We start from the raw sequence: 18,130 nt of genomic DNA on the forward strand, positions 1-18,130 counted from the left end.
TCTTTCAGATGCACAAATGTTACACTGCAGCTAAACTTGTTCTGAGAAACAGGGAATGTTATGTCATTGCAGGAACGAAGCTGCAGTGAACCAAACCTTGTGGGAGGCTGCAGCACACTTCAAAGTTACAGGAAGAATGAGAAACCTTGCCAATAGCTCGAAGGGAAAATTTACTCTAAACAAAAACAATTGTTCCTCTACCATCACACTTCAGGCCAGATTCCTGTAGGAGAAACTTTGCAGGAAATGTACCACTGTGTTTCACAGTGCACGTTGTCAAGGTTTGCTCAGGAAAGTGAGTTCTCCAAACTTTACATTTATCCTGATTTGATCAGATTCATCTGGGATGCAACAATTATAACGTATGCATTCAATCTGTCTGTCTGATTCATGTCATGTGTAGGGGTATAATGACTCCCCTAACGCCGGGTTTTCAAAGTCTGACACTGTGGGCTCCCCGTCAGACAAAATGGAGACAACTGGGGAGCTTTGGAGGGTGTAAACAGGAATTATAATGTTAATGTGTGCTACAATTTGAACCGCAGGGCCCTCTGCTGAAACAGATCATGGCACAACCTGGACCAAGTCTGAGATGAAATCGAGTCAAATACGTGGACCAATCTCTGAAATACATTTTAAGGAGATGCTAAGCTCTCTTCCCGGGAGTGAGTCTCTTTAGATTCTTAAACTTCTCTCTGATCCTGTGAAGGCTCTGTGAACTCTTCGACAGGGAATAGATTACACTCATTCAACTGCATCAACTCTAAAACATATTGAAACGTGTAAATGTCCTCCCCGATCAAATTCAAAACAGAAGAGCCAGGGAGGAACAGAGGAGACATTATGCTTTTAGAAGGATATTACATCAGCACTGTATCAGTAGTGAATATTTACACTGGCAAGTCAAAAATCATAATTGGTGGCATCATAACCCAATCAGTGCCTAAGAAAGTGTCCTAGAATACATTTACATTTTTAGTTTATCCTAAAAATCGTTTTGTACAGTACCATTTGTACTAATTTTGTAGAAGTACTGTATTTAACACTTAAGGATACCTAATTTCTAAGCAGGATTTTCGACACAGTTCTTTATAACGTAACAAAAACAACCAAACACTACACTGTTTAACATAAGCTGAACAAATGTATAGTGTTTAGTTTAAGAGGACATCTTTACGAGAGTCATTGGGGTAACATCCGAGAGGTAGTAGGAAGCCTCTCATAAGAGTTGTGAAATGTCCTGTTGCTCTTCTCTAACAGATGGATACTTACTTGCCATTTGAACCAAGAGTTACACAAGATGGCATCACACTTACGGTAACAGGATCATGTAGGTTTTTCTTTTTGTCTCTTTGACTCTGTGTCCCCTTTAAATACACATGTAATTCTTCAATGCAAAGCCAAAGAGTAAACAATATTTTAAAGGAACCAAATTTTAATGAAAATGAAAATCTGCCAGTTTTTGCAGGGGCTATTGTGCGATACTGACCTTCCACATGCTGGCTTCTTTGCCGTACACAACAGCCATATTGTTAACCTTGTTACGCTGAATGTTCAGCCTCTCCGTCTCATTCAGCTCCTCCGCCACAAAACCCATAAAAGAGTTATCTGGAGTGTGGGCTGCCAAGGACAAACAAAGCAATTGGCAACACGACACCTCAAGTCCAATTTCATGTCTCAAAAAAAATGTGATTAAACTAAAAGGAGCAGCTGTGGGGATCCAGACTGCGGCTCATGTAGAGAATACAGAACAAAAGCAGCACTGTGGGGATTATGTAAAGCTGAAATTCATTATATTTTATTATCAATCAGTATTCCGTTCATTTGTGCGGCAGAGTGTGGTGAAACGACGCCACTGCTAACTTCATCAGTTAAACAAACAACATAGTGTATTTGCATTCTCATCACCTAGTTGGTAGACTTTCACTGCATACCAATAAAATGAGTCGAAGCAACTTTACAAAAGTGATGCTTTCATCTCCGTAATCTTTGCTATAGATTTAATCTTCAAGGAGTTTTGGCTCGCTGCTTTAACGTGCCACAGCTTACAACTCTCAGGACGCAAAACAACACTATGAATGGTAGCACACACACAAAGCAAATCTGCTACAGCATGGAGATGCCAAGTGGGTAGCAAAAAGAAACTGTATTTTCAGTCAATTTTTAAACCCAAGACGAAAGCTGACATCTTTCATAGTGTCAGACTCATTTTGGAAACAGCAGGGTGGCCGATTGTCACAGATTTGAATCAAAGACTACTCCAACAGCTGAAGTTTTTTCTGTCACCAATTTCACCAAATGTGCCGTGACCACCCTTTTCTTTTCTCTGACCCGTTTGTGGCTTTCAGTAACATAAACACGGACGAACACCTATACAAATCAAAAACACTTCATGTTTTCTGATGTCATCTGTGAGGGTTTATGCAGAGTGTTTCCCATAAGCAGATGCACAACCTCAGTTAAGAGCAACATTTGTGTTAGCGAAATTAAAGCCCACATACGGAACATGGTCATGTACTGCTGGCCGTGAAGGTTCCAGTAGCCCCAGTTGGTTCTGTAGCCGTGCCGAGTGGCGTACTCCTCGTGGTTGTAAGCAGGCTCAGTGCCGAAGGTGTCAATCACTCGGATGTGGCACCTGGGACGAAATAAGAAATAGGCTGAGCTAAAATTAGATCAAAGTTGCCGCTTGCTTTCAAATAATACAGTCTCCCTCTGATTGAGTGAGACAAACATCAGAAAAAGTGGAAAATAAATTGCACCTAGCTTGGTTTAATGTCACCTAATGTAGCACATACTCAGAATCCGTCTCAGCGGCTAGAACTGTCTTGTTGTCAGAGTCTGGGTTTGTAAAGCTGTCAGTGGTGATGGATGTATCCCCCTCCCCCCCTCCCCTCACTGAGCAGAGTTTACAGGAGACTCAAGGTGAGACATCTGAGGCTTAAATCACAGTCTTGTATCACAGCCACCACAGGGCCCTCTGCTGAAACAGATCATGGCACAACCTGGACCAAGTCTGAGATCGAAATCGAGTCAAATACGTGGACCAATCTCTGAAATACATTTTAAGGAGATGCTAAGCTCTCTTCCCGGGAGTGCGTCTCTTTAGATTCTTAAACTTCTCTCTGATCCTGTGAAGGCTCTGTGAACTCTTCGACAGGGAATAGATTACACTCATTTGACTGCATCAACACTAAAACATATTGAAACATGTTGTGTAAATGTCCTCCCCGATCAAATTCAAAACAGAAGAGCCAGGGAGGGGAATATCAGCAGTGAATATTTACACGGGCAAGTCAAAAATCAATTGATATAATTCAATCTCAAATGCATCAATGCCTTGCCTTTCTCGTCCGTGTCAGGGCAGGAGAGGAAATTAAAGTATTGGAATTTCACTCAGTGACAGCTGAGGAGTGTTGGTCGATCAGCTGACCTTGGACTGACGCTGATTGGAATCAGTGGAGGTTATCTGCGGCAGCCCTGCCAGGACCTCTTTTTACACAATTCAAAATGCAGGAGAATCAGGATGAATTATTGTAAAAGGAGTTATTTAATGAATCCAGCACCCGTCTCCTCCTATGCATTCAACTGCAATACAGCTACTCAATATAATCTAACAACAACTGTATTACAGCCCACACCATTATCATGATTTTCACACTGCTATAACTTGTATATATACTTCCCAGAGTTGCAGTTTGCATTAAAAGCTGTTTGCATTGTTTTTCTTTGTTAGGATAGAGAGAAAAAAAAACACTGACTGCTCCAGTTCTGCCCAGCTGGGAAAAAAACAAACAAAAAACAATTACAGAAAGAAAAGAGCTTGTGACCGCTCAGAATTGCGGTTCGTTTCTTTTAGCATTTACAAATAAATGATACAGTATATTTTTTTGTAGTGCATAACTTGCATACAGGCTAAGTCACTCAGTTAAGCAGACAACCTACTCCAACTTTCCTATGTGATGCATATAAAGAGCACCTGCACCTTGATTGATCACTGTGTTTATCCCAAAGGGTGAATTTTGCTGATGCACAGTGAACTTACAGGCCTAGTGTCTACCAGCCAGTCAATACGCCAATAGTGAAGTATTTCACCAGAAAGGCAATTACTGGTTACAAAAATGGATGCAACAAACAATCACTGCACCTAGAGCTTGGCAAACAAATAGAAATAACAGTTTGTGTGTGAGTGTGTGAGTGAGAGAGTGTGTGAGAGAGAGAGAGAGAGAGAGAGAGAGAGAGCGAGAGCAAACGACTGACTTGTGCTTCCTCAGTGACAGACCCATGTGCTGCTTCATTTGCTTCAAGCCGTGGTAGTCGGTGTAGATGAGGTCAAAGGGCAGAGGTTCTGTTAGAGGACAGCTTCCTCTTCCTGGTGGGACCCCCAGAGACCTGCAGACAGGGCAGATGCAATGTTAGCATCAAACCGAGCAGTTTGCACAGTTGCATCCAAACAATCACTGTAATGCCACATAAGTGGTGAAGCACACAAAACTAAAGGGAAAAAAGAAAGAAAAACGCTGAAAACTGTCACTCTCTGAGAGAATTTGAATAATAATGACAGATTATTCCCTATAAAAGGACTACAACTACTGTGTGTGTGTGTCTATGACTTGAGTTTAGAGAAACAGAGAGAGAGAGAGAGAGAGAATTGAACACAGGCAGAACTAAAGAGCCGAGTTGCGTTGTGAAGCATGTCAGTGTTCTCAGTGAGTCGGCTGAGCCATTCAACCGAACAATACAGAATTCAACGCTACCAGAAAAACTCACTCATTCACTACTCACCATGTAATAAACACTCTGCAGGACAGTAATTGTCATCATTTGTCATCATAATGACAGCTGTTAAGTCGCTCAGAAGAAATCTTTAAAATGTGAAGCAATGCATTGTGGAATTGTAAGCAGAAAGTAGTGTACATGCCATGAACACTACTTTTTCGTTTCCATTCTGGAATTCTTGAGGGCACTGTGGATACATTTTCACACTCAAAAAGACAGGCAGTAAATTTAGTGCACTATATAGTAAATAGGGAGTGATTCGGACATTGAAAACAAGGCTGCTGTACGTTTTAATCTAGTTTTAGAATCTTTTATCTTGTTTTCTACAAAAGGCACACAGGTGATTGACAGCAATATTCTTGCATGTTTATGATATAATTAAAATGTGTTGTATTGATTATAATCTGCCCTTGTTACTTTCCGTTCCGTACAGCGAACCAGACGGGCTTGATCTGTCACGATAAAACATGTGCTGCCTAAAGAAATAAGGAATAAATAAAAACCAGATGAGAGCATGTACAAAAGAGCCTTACAGTATGTTACCACCACCAGGAAAGACAGGAGATATAAATGCATTGTCTGCTATGACAAAGTACAGCGCAGCTTCAGAGTGCTCTGCTTTCAGTTGGCATCAAGGTAGCACTTTGTTTGAGAAAAACGCAATCTAGTCTGTCTGTTTTCATTACAAGAGAAAGTATTGCTTTGTCAAACTTCAGCAGTTCTTAAGAGCCACAGTACAACAAATACAGCACAAGAAGAGTAAGTGCATTTCTGTCAAATACTAAAAGCAGTTAACTGGATGTCAAGATAGTGTGACATGAAGCAGTTTTTACAGTAAAACCTTTTTACAAATACAATGGTTAGGTGGGACCACCACACACACAAAAACACACTTGTACTACTATGCTTGTGAGGACATTATATGCAGCGCTGTTGAGTTGTTGATGACATTCTCTGCACGTTCATAACACAGGGAACACATCTCTTCCGACTACACCTCGGATAAAAAAAAAAAAAAAAAAAAAAATTCTTGAACCTGCACTTTCATGTCTTTTTGTAGCTTTGCCTATTTAAGGCTAATGTATTTGCACTTACTACTTGTTGTCTGGAGTTTGAACCTTAACAGTTGAAAGCACTTAATTGTAAGTCGCTTTGGATAAAAGCGTCAGCTAAATGACATGTGATGTGATGTAATGTAATGGAATGTAATAAAGATGTGAGACATTTTGCCTGAGTTTCAAGCTAAAATTCTAGCTCCATCTACTGTAGCTTTCTCATGCAATGCATAACTAATAGATTAGCAGCACTACCAAACCAAATTACTCGCAATGGAAAAAAGGGCTGGATCTTAGATGTCTAAAAATTACAAAATGTAAACTTTCTTTGATCAAAAAGGAGTTCATATCAAAAGGAGAGCATTGTCAGTGCATTCAAAGAAAAGCAAACCAACAGCAATGAAAGCATCTCTGTAAAGGAGATGATCAAACTTGCACTGGAAGCAGTGAAGAAGTCGGGAAACATGAAAGCTTTTAGTGTTGTCAAACTGCATCCACTTCATGAAAGTTTTTGCAGTAGTCACAGACCTATGCCCTTATACTCCCTCTTTCTCTGGGTACCTGGCTCAGAAACACATCCTGCACAACCCAGTGTCTGCAAACACAAATACCTGCAAAACAAGAACTATCGATCTTTCTTTGGACAGTGAACATATTTAGTCAGCACCGCAGCCTTGTGGAAACAGGCATGGCGGCCGGTTCCCCTACAGCAGATGGGATAATGAGCAAGGGCATGTCAGCCAATGGAGCTTTAAGCTGCGGTTTCATCAGTCAACGGTACACAGTCAGGCAACTCAGTGCTTACACAAAGTGCTCTTTACTTGAGCTGTATTTCTGTTCTCTATAGTGTGTTCAGTATGCAGCTAGGTGGATACAATACAGTCCAGCTGCCAGGGTCTCACCACAGTGAGGCCATAAAACAGACAACTGCAGCAACTTTTTTTAATATAGTTTATAAAGTTATTTACAGAAGGGAGAAAGGATCGAGACAATTTAAAAGTCAGAGACCTTCTCACAATGACAATGCTATTGTTGAGCAGATATAACGATTACCATGTTCACCATCTTACTTTAGTGTGTTAGCATGCTAAAAATTGCTAGCATTAACTACAAAGTACAATGCAATATTTGTCGCAGTGGTTCTTTGGCTTGATGCCCTTTGCTTTTAACATGCCTGTTGACATCAGTCACACCTTGATGGGCACATTAATTCTCGTGTCTGCAAACAGCACCAGTAATAGGAGCTAGTAGTGCCTTTGGTGTTAAATGGCTATTTGGTTGACCACTCATTTTTGAAAGTACACCTATAAGTGGCTGCTCCACTTAGAGCTTTCCTCTTCCCTGTCCTATCCACTGACTCTTCTACTGTCTCCTGCATGCTCTCTTCTAATATCTCCTGTGTGCTCTCTTCCACTGTCCCTCCTACGGTCTCCCTTGGTGTCTTCTCCACCGTCTCTGCCACCACCTCTTCCACTGTCTCCTCCTCTGATCTGGCAACCCTTTTAGGGGGCTTACCCTTTGGTGCCCAGAATGAAAAAATATTCTTTTGCTTCTTACTGGACATCTTTGAAACAGATAAATGCAATGATTAATGTAGGCCTATGTTTTGACAGGATATTAAACATTATTGAAATGATATCCAGAGCATGCTGCTTTAATATAAGTAGTCTTAATGTAACTAGAAAGACTATTAATACAGTATAATTTGAAATAAAATGAAGAAATACATCTTCAGCCCTTACCATGCAGTCCAACATTTCCTAAAGTTTCAGACAACGTAAGCCAGCCAAACTGAGCCAAAGCTTGTGGTTGCAAAGCAGATAATAATTTAGCCACAAATTGGCTATATTACCAAATGTTCTGGCCTCTCTGGAGTAAATATTAAATATGTTAGACAAGCTTTCTTACAACTTACCTTCTCTGTGTGTACGTGTTACTTACTTACTTTACCTTACTAACTTACCTTACTGTACCTTACCTTACTTACGTTACCTTACTTACGTACGGTGGCCAAGACTGTTGTTGACTTACAATGACTTACAAAGATACATAACAGTTACAAGTGTATGCACTATACAGGATTTACCCTATTATACTAGCTATTACCACCACCATCTTCAGCCAGAGAGGACATTATTTCTTCAGCTTCTTCTTGCGTTGTCACCCTGGTGGGAGGTGTGCTAACAGGGCTTGCAGCAGATGAATCGGCTGTGCTATTAACATCATCACTACACAATTTCTTAGCAAAAAAAACAAAATAATAATAATTAAACTGCCCTATTTTCTTTTGCCATGGCATATGATGCTAACTGCAGAATGGATTTCAAGAACTTTGCGCGCTGATTATTGGCCTCCAACGTTTATAATTTTTCTATGAATCTTTCAGTTAACTAGTACTAAACATGAGTTGAATTTCCACTGCAGAGCCACCACGCCTTGATGCTCATGATAAGAATAGCATGTATAGTTATCTTTATTTAAGTGAATTAGGTTTAAATCGCCGTCATGCATGCATGAATGAATGTTTGCTATTTTACACATAATAAAAACGATGATCACATTACACAAAACTTAAATTACACGTCAAAAGGACACTGTCAATATTTTTAGAGACCCCCCCCCAAAATTTCACAAATCAAGTTTTCAGGGGAGCCCATGTCTTATTAAGGGGAGGTGACCTCCCCCTAGCTCCCCTGTAGTTCGCACCCTGAGTTTAAGTTTGAGTTATGGCCTCTCATAGATTCAAGCTGATGTGCATTAATGCGAGAGCAGGTGCATTAAAGTGACTGAGAGCAGATTTGTACGTGTCTCCGCTCCTCACGATCCACTGAAGTTGCTGCTGTTCGGAGGTTTAATTGGATATATGCAAATCCAGGCAAACTTTAAGGGAAGAGTAACAGGATTAAAGTGCATTAAGGAGCCAGGAGTGCGGAAATGGGAGTGCACACATACTGTAACACACAAGCACACATACATACAGTATGCATACACAAGCAGGCACAGACTCCCTTTCTCTCCTTCACAGATGCATACGCACACAAGATGAAAGGATAAGCTTTTTTTTTTTGTATCTATTTATCATTATCAACAAATCACATGAAAAGACCACAACCAACAATATATGTATCCCACTAACAAGTCCTGTCTGTGTAACCAAAACGTGATACAGCCCATGCCTCCATGATTTTCAGCTCTATTCCCATCCCAAAACTATGAAAAAAGAGCCATCCCATTGCATAATGGTGATATTATGCTTTACTGTGATGAACATAGCAAATGTTTATTCCTCTCAGCAGCATAAACGCATCCATGAGCATGCTCAGTGATGTCTACAAGACAGAGCTGCTCTTCATACATTGAAAACGCTAATACGGAGTTGTTTCAGAATAAATAACTACTGGCCGTGTACAGGTTATATCCGGCTCTGGCTACACAGACAATAATTGTGAGAAGGATACATTTGTCTTTTATTTTTATTCAAACAAAGTATGAAAGTGAGCTCTACAACCTGCTCAGACTTCAGAGAGGAGAATAAGTTGTGAGAGAAGGATGGTAAAAGAAAAAGACTGCAAAAAGAAGACCAAAGGTGCAAGCCTTGCATATACTGTATCTCCTGACACCACTTGACAACCACCATCGGGCACAAATTCTCTGTTTCACAGCTGGCCACTGGCACCATGGCAACCCACCAGTTTGGGGAGAGCCAGAGACAAGAGTATTAGAGACTCCATAGTCGCACTGCATTGCCTCTTAAAGGAAGGGTGTAGACAGTGTGTGTCCAACAGTGAGAGGAATTGGCTGTGGCAGATTTCCAGGCACATATGAGGGGTTGAGGCTGGGGGCTAGGGGTTAACTGAGGGCTGCAGGGCAGGTTCGCAGTGTGAGGGGAATGACATGGGCAGAGAGGAGAGTTGATGTGCCGCTGTGTGTGAAGCCGGCCTGCCAGAGGGAACAGAGTCTGGCATGCTAATCAACCACTTGAGACCGCAGGATAACAGGAGGAGACAAAAACTCAGATGTTGATGCTGTTGTGATCAGATACAGCTGTAGTTTGATGTGTAGTATCTGGCTATAATTCAGCTCCCGAAAATGGTCGCCGTGATACACGAGCAACACTCTTACTAACTTTGTGTTGAACAGCTGTGTTATGTATAAAGAGTAACTAGGGCTCATTATTTTCAGCTTTTATTTAAAAAAAAAAAAGAAAAGGAAAACTGGAAATATATCTGCATTTATGAGGACAAGAACATCAATAATACAAACATCTGCAGTAAATTCAAACAGTTTTTGTGTTGTTTTTTACTTAATAATGAGATGGACTGAAGTGCAAAATCAGCAGCTCAGTTCTCCCCATTTTTCTCCTCAGTTTCTGTTTTGGAAGTACTTTCTGAGCTGTCATCATCACAAGACGACCTCTTTTTTTTAACTGCGGTAAACAAAATCCTTATGCTGCAGAAAATTTAACAATTTCGGGTGCAAAAGGAATCTGTGGGTAAATTGGTTTAAACCTTTTTGGTGATATAAAAAAAAAAAATAATCAAGAATTGTCCTGTGAAAATCTGTAAAAACAAAAAAAAACAAAAAAAAAAAAAGCAAAAAAACACCGAGCCTTTAGGGTAACATATTTAGAAAAACTGACCACAGTATTTTGGGCAGCTAAATGCTCTACAGTAATAAAAATTAAGGAATAACACACAAGCACTTCACTGTTAACCGTATTTAGTTACCATACATCATTGTGCTGAAGACATATCCGTATGAGGTTATTTCACTGGCTGCTTTTATCAATGCTGCTGTTTTTACATTTCATCTCAAAGCATAGCAACAACGGCACATCAATCAGAAGGCTGCAGGGTAAGAGGGCGTCAGCACTTATGGAAAGGCACAACCTGACACACACAGCATAATTAGGCTCTTTGTTGGAGCTTTGAGAGAAAAGACAGCTTTGATTTCAAGTTTTTTACCCTTGAGGGTGCCCTGCACATGCCTGTCATTACTCCAACTGTTCAGACTGGTGGATTACCATTGACCCCCGATTTGACATTTGTTGAATCATTCTTTCAGGTTAATGATCACAAATTCAGGCATGTCTGTGTGTTTGCAGGGAGAAACAAGGTCAAAATCCCTGGTGCCTGTGTTAATGTGCTCCGTCAAGTGAAGCCCACTAGACATAATTGATATAGAACCGCCATCAGTAAAATGTCTACGCACAGCGGCGCTCATCACATCCTGCATGTTAAACCAGAGCCTGAGACACTGCTCATCACATCCTGCATGTTAAACCACAGCCTGAGACACTAGTGTGTGAAAACAGTAAAAAATACATCAGCATGAGTAAGAAAGAGAAGGCAGAGAGAATCTGAGAACCATCTCTGGATCACAACAACTAGGTGGCTGTGTGTGTGTGTGTGTGTGTGTGTGTGTGTGTGTGTGTGTGTGTTCTCCACTCTGCTGACAGAATAGGTGAAACCTGACAGTCTGCAGCTACCTCATCTCTCGTTATTCTCTCCCCTCCTCTGTTTTCTCACTCCGTCCTCCCCCCATTCTCCGCTCCTCAGGTGTTGAGACGGCATGCTCTGTCGCCGGCTAATTACCCATGTCACTCTGGGAGAGGGTGAGATCCCTGAGTGGAAGTGACAGCTGTCTTTGCTGCTCTGAAAACCGCCGTAGGGCCCCCTCAGTGTGTGACAAGTGCTGGTGTTACTGACTGAAGTGATGTCACAGCCAGCTCAATTACAATAAACCCAGGACTGTGCTTCTTCTTTTGTTCTACTACTACAATGGCTCTCCCTTTACATGGATCTGTCTTCCTTGCTTCAGGACTGAACTTCATGTCAACAAGGTTCGTGTCTCAAACTCATATCTCAATGTCTACTCTACACTGCCACCATTTCTCTTTTTATGGAGAATCCTTCCAGTTTAAGACTTACACTGGGAATGATGATAGCCTGGAAATCCAGACCCAAATCTGAAAGATTAAGGGTCTGGCAATGAGTGATGAAAATGGCCAAACTCGAGGGGCGGCACCAAGCATGCATTTGAAAATCTCACTGCACGCAATTATATAACACTACGACCAATCACAACAATACACAGGGTGACGTATCCAGAGCCCCATACGCTTAGCTACCAGCGGAACTAACTGGTAGATTAAACTCTTGCCGTTTCTGGTCGACAAAACAGCAAAAACGTCCTTCTTGCAAAGGAACGATTCAAACGCCGTCTTCTGTTCCTCTTTTAGATAAAAAGCCTAGTCTAACTCGTTCATTGTAGCGGCCAAAGCCGTTTCAAACAACTGGTGTTCATCCGTAGCCATGTTGCAATGTTTACTAATGACTTTGACGTCGCAGCACTGTCGTCATCTGTTTAGCTCGCCTCTGGCCCGCCTATATCAGATACACCGATGTGATTGGTGCAGCTCGGCTACAAGGGCATGGTTAAGGAGCATCATTACTGAATGCCAGAGTGACTCGAGCAAATTCAAATTGTGCTCTCGCGAGAACTCTGAATTTGCAGGGTAGGATGATGATGCAATTATGGTGCAATAATAAAGTAAATTAGTTCTATAGGAGCACAACCTACATAACAATCTGTCAATTTGATAGTGTGTGGGAGAGCAAGGGATGGAGAGAAATGTTCCCTTTTTCTATTCATCAACAGTCACAGTAAGGAGGATTTATTCATTTATGGATGTTCAGCATCTGCCATTAACTGGCCAATTTCAGATGGCAATAAATAAAGAGTGGGATATGTACATTTGGTTGGGCGTCGTGGGAAGAGGGAATATGGTCTGAGCCTGAAAAACCTACTTAGCTTCAATTTCAGCCTTCCATTATATTTTCTCTGAGGCTGAACATTTCATTTCCTGCTGAATAAAGACCAACATCAGCCCTAATGGAACGCCACTGCAGACTTATATAAATATATGTATAATCTCCCTCTCTCTGAAGACTTGAATGCGCGCACACACACACACACACACACACACACACACACACACACACACACAGTATTCATCTGTTGAAAAGTATGAGCCCTAGCCTAGCCTTTGCAAGTCTTCTGCAATTTCTTAAACATTTCTGATGGTATTCCCAGTGGAGACAGACTGCAGTGATTCAATACACCATGACACCAATTAGTGAGGTAAATAATAGCACGGCCAGCAGAAGCATTCCCACTGTGGCATCTTCCCCACATCACTGATCTCCCTAGTCTATTCTTATGGAGGAAGTTTTCTGCACAGCTTGAAATTTAAGATCAAAGGGCAGCCCTAACTCATCAATGCCCTTATCCTTCCCTACAGCAAGGGATACAGTGCTCAATAACAAGTGTACATTATTATCAGCCTGTCTGCGCCAGCTTCACACCACCCACTGGCAGAAAAGAATCGACAGCAAATCTCGTCTTGTACACTGTCATTTTCCTGACCAGCCAGCGTGAAGCCGGAGCAGCTCTGAAAGATCAAGCCGCCGAGAAAATTTCCGAGACAGGACTGGACCCATCTGCCTTCTGAACTCCTTTCATTGCACCTCGCCATATTTTTGGATGAACCCATCTGGTTTGATTGACTGGGAAGCATGTTATGTATGTATGTATGTATGTATGTATGTATGTATGTATGTATGTATGTATGTATGTATGTAAGTAAGTAAGTATGTATGTATATATGTGTGTGTGTGTGTGTGTGTGTGTGTGTGTGTGTGTGTGTGTGTATACTGTAGGTATGTCTGTGTGTGTATATGTAAATCTGTGTGTGTGTGCGTGTGTGAGTGTGTCCACTTGCATAACCATTTGTGTGTGTGTGTCTGTCCACTTGCATAATCATTTGTGTGTGTCGAGCCACAAGCCCGTTGTAGCACTATAGTCGGTGAGCTGCGGCAGGAAGAAGGTGCACAAACTGTAGAGATGCTGTCAAGCCCTCAGGCTGAAATAGCACTCTGCAGTAAGGAGAGATAGCTTATCTGTGTGTGGCCAAAGGTGGCTGAAAACAGTGTGTGGGCAACGGCACCACGATTGGGCTGCCGGTTACCGGCAAAGCTTGAAGAACGGACAACAAAGCATAAAACAACGAGATGATTCCTGCCCCCCCAAAGAATCTCACATTAAAATTGGATGGGAGAAACATCACCACACAACAGCAGAGTATTGTACATTGACTGCAGCAGTTCTACCCACAGCCTGAAAATAACAGGATCAAAGAGTCCAACGTAAAACGTACCCGTGCAGCTCCTTGAGGGAAACCGAGATCTTGAGGTTGTGTCCCAGCACATGGAGGGCTGTGAGGATGTCGGCCCATTGCACCATCTCACCCAGAGGACCCCCCTTCAGCACTTTGGGACTGAAGACATCCCCAGACTCCTCCGTCAGAAAGCCCACATGAACTAGAATCTGAATGAAGAATAAAAAGGAGAAAAATCAAGGCAATGTGCTTTTGTGCAGCATTGCAGTGTGCTTTGCGCGGCATTGTGCTTTGTGTGAATTTTTGTTTTTCACTTTTATTGTACGGATCAAGCCATCTCTTTTACGATTTTTATATTCAGACTATCTCCATGTCCCTTGCGGTGATTAACCGAGATTTTTGCAAGAGCAATTTCCACAAACGCTTCAACGGATTCACACATGAATAAATTCAGATATATGGCATGGATCGGTGATGTCAAATTCTAAATAGAATTGAGTATCTAATGAAAGTGAGAAAGCAGAGTGACAAGCATAGTCACACCAACATAACTTCTAAGAATACAATCAACTGTGCATGGAGTTGAAATGAAAATTGACCTGCCGAGGGCTAATTGATATGCAGAACGATACCGAGCGGTTTAATTGCTGATGGGGAAGAATAGAATTTTCAGACTGTTAAATATGTAATTAAATCAGATTTCTTTAACAGATGGCAGCATTTAATTTTGTCTTGAAAAAAAAAAAAACGTTCTAAAGACAATTTTATTCATCTACTAGACCACACATTTATTCACCATGTTGTTTAGAAGTGTGACAGTGAGTTCTCTCCACATCTTACTGTAGATATCAACATGAACACCCTGACACCTGTTTGGACAGACATCGTCACGCTGTCCCTGCCTTCCAATTGGCAAAGAGAGAAGACTAGTTTTTAAATTTCCCCTGAACTATCCGCAAAAATCTATTTCTGAATAGAGTTGCATATTTCTGTTTCATTTCATATCAATACGGCCTGGTTTAAAAATGTGTTAATGGGGGTTTGAGAGGCATCAAGTTATATTATCTAGACTTTCCCCATGTTTCACTGGCTAGTCCAGTATGTATCCGACTAGGATGAATTGGTTTTGGGTGCTTTTTTTTTTTTTTAAATCTTACAGTATAACTAGATATAGCTCAATACCTTTTTTCAGTTATACTGTACTAACCAGTACATGCTGTTTAATGAGCTGAGAAGCTAATTAGCTATCTAGTCTGCAAACTGACGTTCCCTAGTGAATGTATGTACGATACGATATGATACAACTTTATTGTCAGCCAGGGCTGAAATTCTTTTTGCATCCCTGGGTAGCTTGTATAAAAAAAGAGGACGACCATACGTACAGACATACATAAGTATCTTTGGTCACTCGTCATTATGTTGAAGTCATTCCAGTTAAAGTACAACCTGATAAAACCAAAACATAAGTGATAATTCCTAACTCCAACATCACATGTATACCACATCAAGAGTATTAGAGGGTTATGTAAATATGCTTTATTAATGCTAAACTCTCAGTGTACGCTAAACAGCAAGCATGAAAAACATCTCTCTTCTCTACAAATCTGTCCATTTCTGTTTTCTTAACAGCACTCAGTGTTTCAGCGATGGAAGCCAAGCCTGCAGGGTCTGGTTAAGATGGATAGTAACTATTACTGTCAAACACAGAGCTCTCTCCACAGTGGGGAAGAACTTTGGAAGAGCAAATTGTTATCATCAGAACAGGCTTTGATTTATCCATCTGAAAACAGAAAGAAACTGATGAAAAGCACACAGAGCAGAACGACAGGATACTGTCAGCTCGTTTACCAAAAGCAAAACACTACAAATTAATATCTTTCATTCCTCGTGTTTCTTTTAAGCTTTTGGAGTATCACGCAACTTTTCTTTTTCTTATGGAGAGCTGTCCACACGTTCGGAGTGAAACAATTTGGTGAAATTTGGATCTACAATGCAATCTTCAGCATGTTTTACTATGAGAAGCAAACCTACATATAATAAGAGTGTTCTATTAACATGACACTCCATACAGACATGCATGTAAACATGTCGCAGATGTCGGAAATTGAATGGGGCTTCAAGCAAAAGAAACATGAAATGCTTCAGATTTTTTGTTTTTCTAAATAAACCATTTTATTCATATGGAAATGATTTGGTTACAGTACATTTTCTCCCTGCAGTGCTGCTCGTTAACAGGTGTTGAATATACAGTATGTTCTTAGTAGGGTGCTGACTTTGACAGATTTAACGCTAAAAAGAGGGACGTAACCCCAAAATTACGTAAGATGTGATAAAGGGAAAAAAATGAACATTATGAGGTCAAATGTCTTGGCCATAATTATACTAATGATTTAGTATCATACCTCTATAATGTTTTGGGCACTCACAAGTGACAGTTTAAAAAAACGAAAGGTCAAAATCGAACCAAAAGAAGCGGCTGCGATATTTTTAACCTTTACTCCCTTGTGTGGGTAAAGCTCCCAAAACACTGGATCCTACACTTCCCATAATGCAACTGGATAGCCTTCCAATAGACATTTCCTCCTTTCTTGCCTAGTAATTGGCCACTTCTTTCAAACCCCACATCTCCAGTTGGTAAAGCAGGCTAGTTGGAGATGAACTGCGCCTCGCCTGTAAAGTGGACGAGAACAGGCGGCAGCAGCCGGTGGCGGTGACAAAAAGCGGTGGTAAAGTCTGACGGTTTCCAGCCAATTCCAGCAGCCTTCATGCTGAACAGGAAGTCAAAGAAACACTCACATCCTGTTAGGTCAGATTCCGATTTAATAAAATTTTATCAGACACATATCAGCTTGTACACGGTCTCCAGTTGTTCCTATTAAGACAGAGTAGCTGTCAAAATGCTCTACATGCGATCTGTTGCTGATGTTAATAAACAACAGACTGTAGATAATCCCACGTTGCCCACGTGTGCATGACATCAGAGCAAGTCGGGATCAAGTTGAACACAAATTTGGGCGGCGATCGCCGGTGATCGATTCTACGCAGACCTCGCTCATCTCGAATGAGCCTAGTGTTAAGTCTCCAGCCCGTGCCGAGATAACCCTGATGACATCACTGTGACATCATTGGGGTTATTCTTTCATTGGCTTTCTTTCCTCCAGAGCCACATAAGACATTAAACTAAATTTTTCATAAGTTGATTTGGACTCCTCGAACTGAACAAAATGTGTAAAAACGGGTGCAGTGTCCCTTTAATGGACGATTAATGGAGATACTGTATACATCATGAATATGATTACTGTATATTCTCCGGTTAATACTATTGCACATACAGTACTTTTCACATTCATTCAACAGATGTGAAGGTCTCTCAAATTACGGTACGCTTATTTACTGCTCACCTATTAGTGTGGGTATAAAAATAGTGTTGCTACGAGGGTGGTGTTGTGCCAAGATTTTACGGTGTTAGTCATATATTCGTCAGTGTAAATGATCCCAGGGTGTCAGGCAGTGATAAGAAACCTTATGTTGTATATAAATGGAAGTGTAGGGTGGATTAAGTAGAGAACCACACTCAGAGCTGCACACATTGCGGTGGAGTTATTTCATACTCTTATAATCTCTGTGGGTCTGAAACAATGTGGACGGATTGATTGGTTGAGCGTTTAACACCAGGTTATTTTAACCACTATATTCTGGACCAAAAAAAAAAAGCATAAGAATACGGCTGGCACCCCACTGGCAGCAAGACATGAACATTTAAACACCAAACAAATCATCTTGTGTCATCAACATATCAAACAGCCACAAAAAGGCAAAAACAACTAAATCAAGGGATGAAAGTGTAGCAGTGAATGTGGGAAGTTCTGCGCAATAGTGTATTATTGCATGTAACATACAATTATTGCATGTAACATAAATCTAAGTGATAGACATATATTTCTACTTTAAGATTTTTCTGGGTTAATTCCTTACAAGTAATTTTGTAAAGGTTTTAACATACACGCCAGGAGGGATCTAATGCCATTTCATCAGACGTCTGTAGCAGCAGGCAGCACTCTTTGACACTTTGTGGAAATGTCCCTTTAAATGTCAGTGGTGAAAGTGCACTAAAGCCAAT

The 18,130-nt window shown here is 41.0% G+C and overlaps 1 protein-coding gene across 2 annotated transcripts in view; it reads right to left on the minus strand.

Moving 5' to 3' along the window:
- The window catches only part of LOC116065432 (alpha-1,6-mannosylglycoprotein 6-beta-N-acetylglucosaminyltransferase B-like), a 51,695-nt gene that overhangs the window by 11,746 nt on the left and 21,819 nt on the right, over positions 1 to 18,130 (minus strand). For both annotated transcript variants that reach the window (XM_031320945.2, XM_031320944.2), the window contains exons 8-11: positions 14,050 to 14,219; positions 4,258 to 4,389; positions 2,502 to 2,635; positions 1,490 to 1,620 (exon numbers count right to left, since the gene is read on the minus strand). In XM_031320945.2, coding sequence (XP_031176805.1) covers positions 1,490 to 1,620; positions 2,502 to 2,635; positions 4,258 to 4,389; positions 14,050 to 14,219 — 567 coding nt within the window. The remainder of the gene's footprint in view (positions 1 to 1,489; positions 1,621 to 2,501; positions 2,636 to 4,257; positions 4,390 to 14,049; positions 14,220 to 18,130) is intronic.

The sequence above is a fragment of the Sander lucioperca genome, chromosome 21, assembly GCF_008315115.2.
Source record: "Sander lucioperca isolate FBNREF2018 chromosome 21, SLUC_FBN_1.2, whole genome shotgun sequence".
Taxonomy (NCBI): Eukaryota; Metazoa; Chordata; class Actinopteri; order Perciformes; family Percidae; genus Sander; species Sander lucioperca.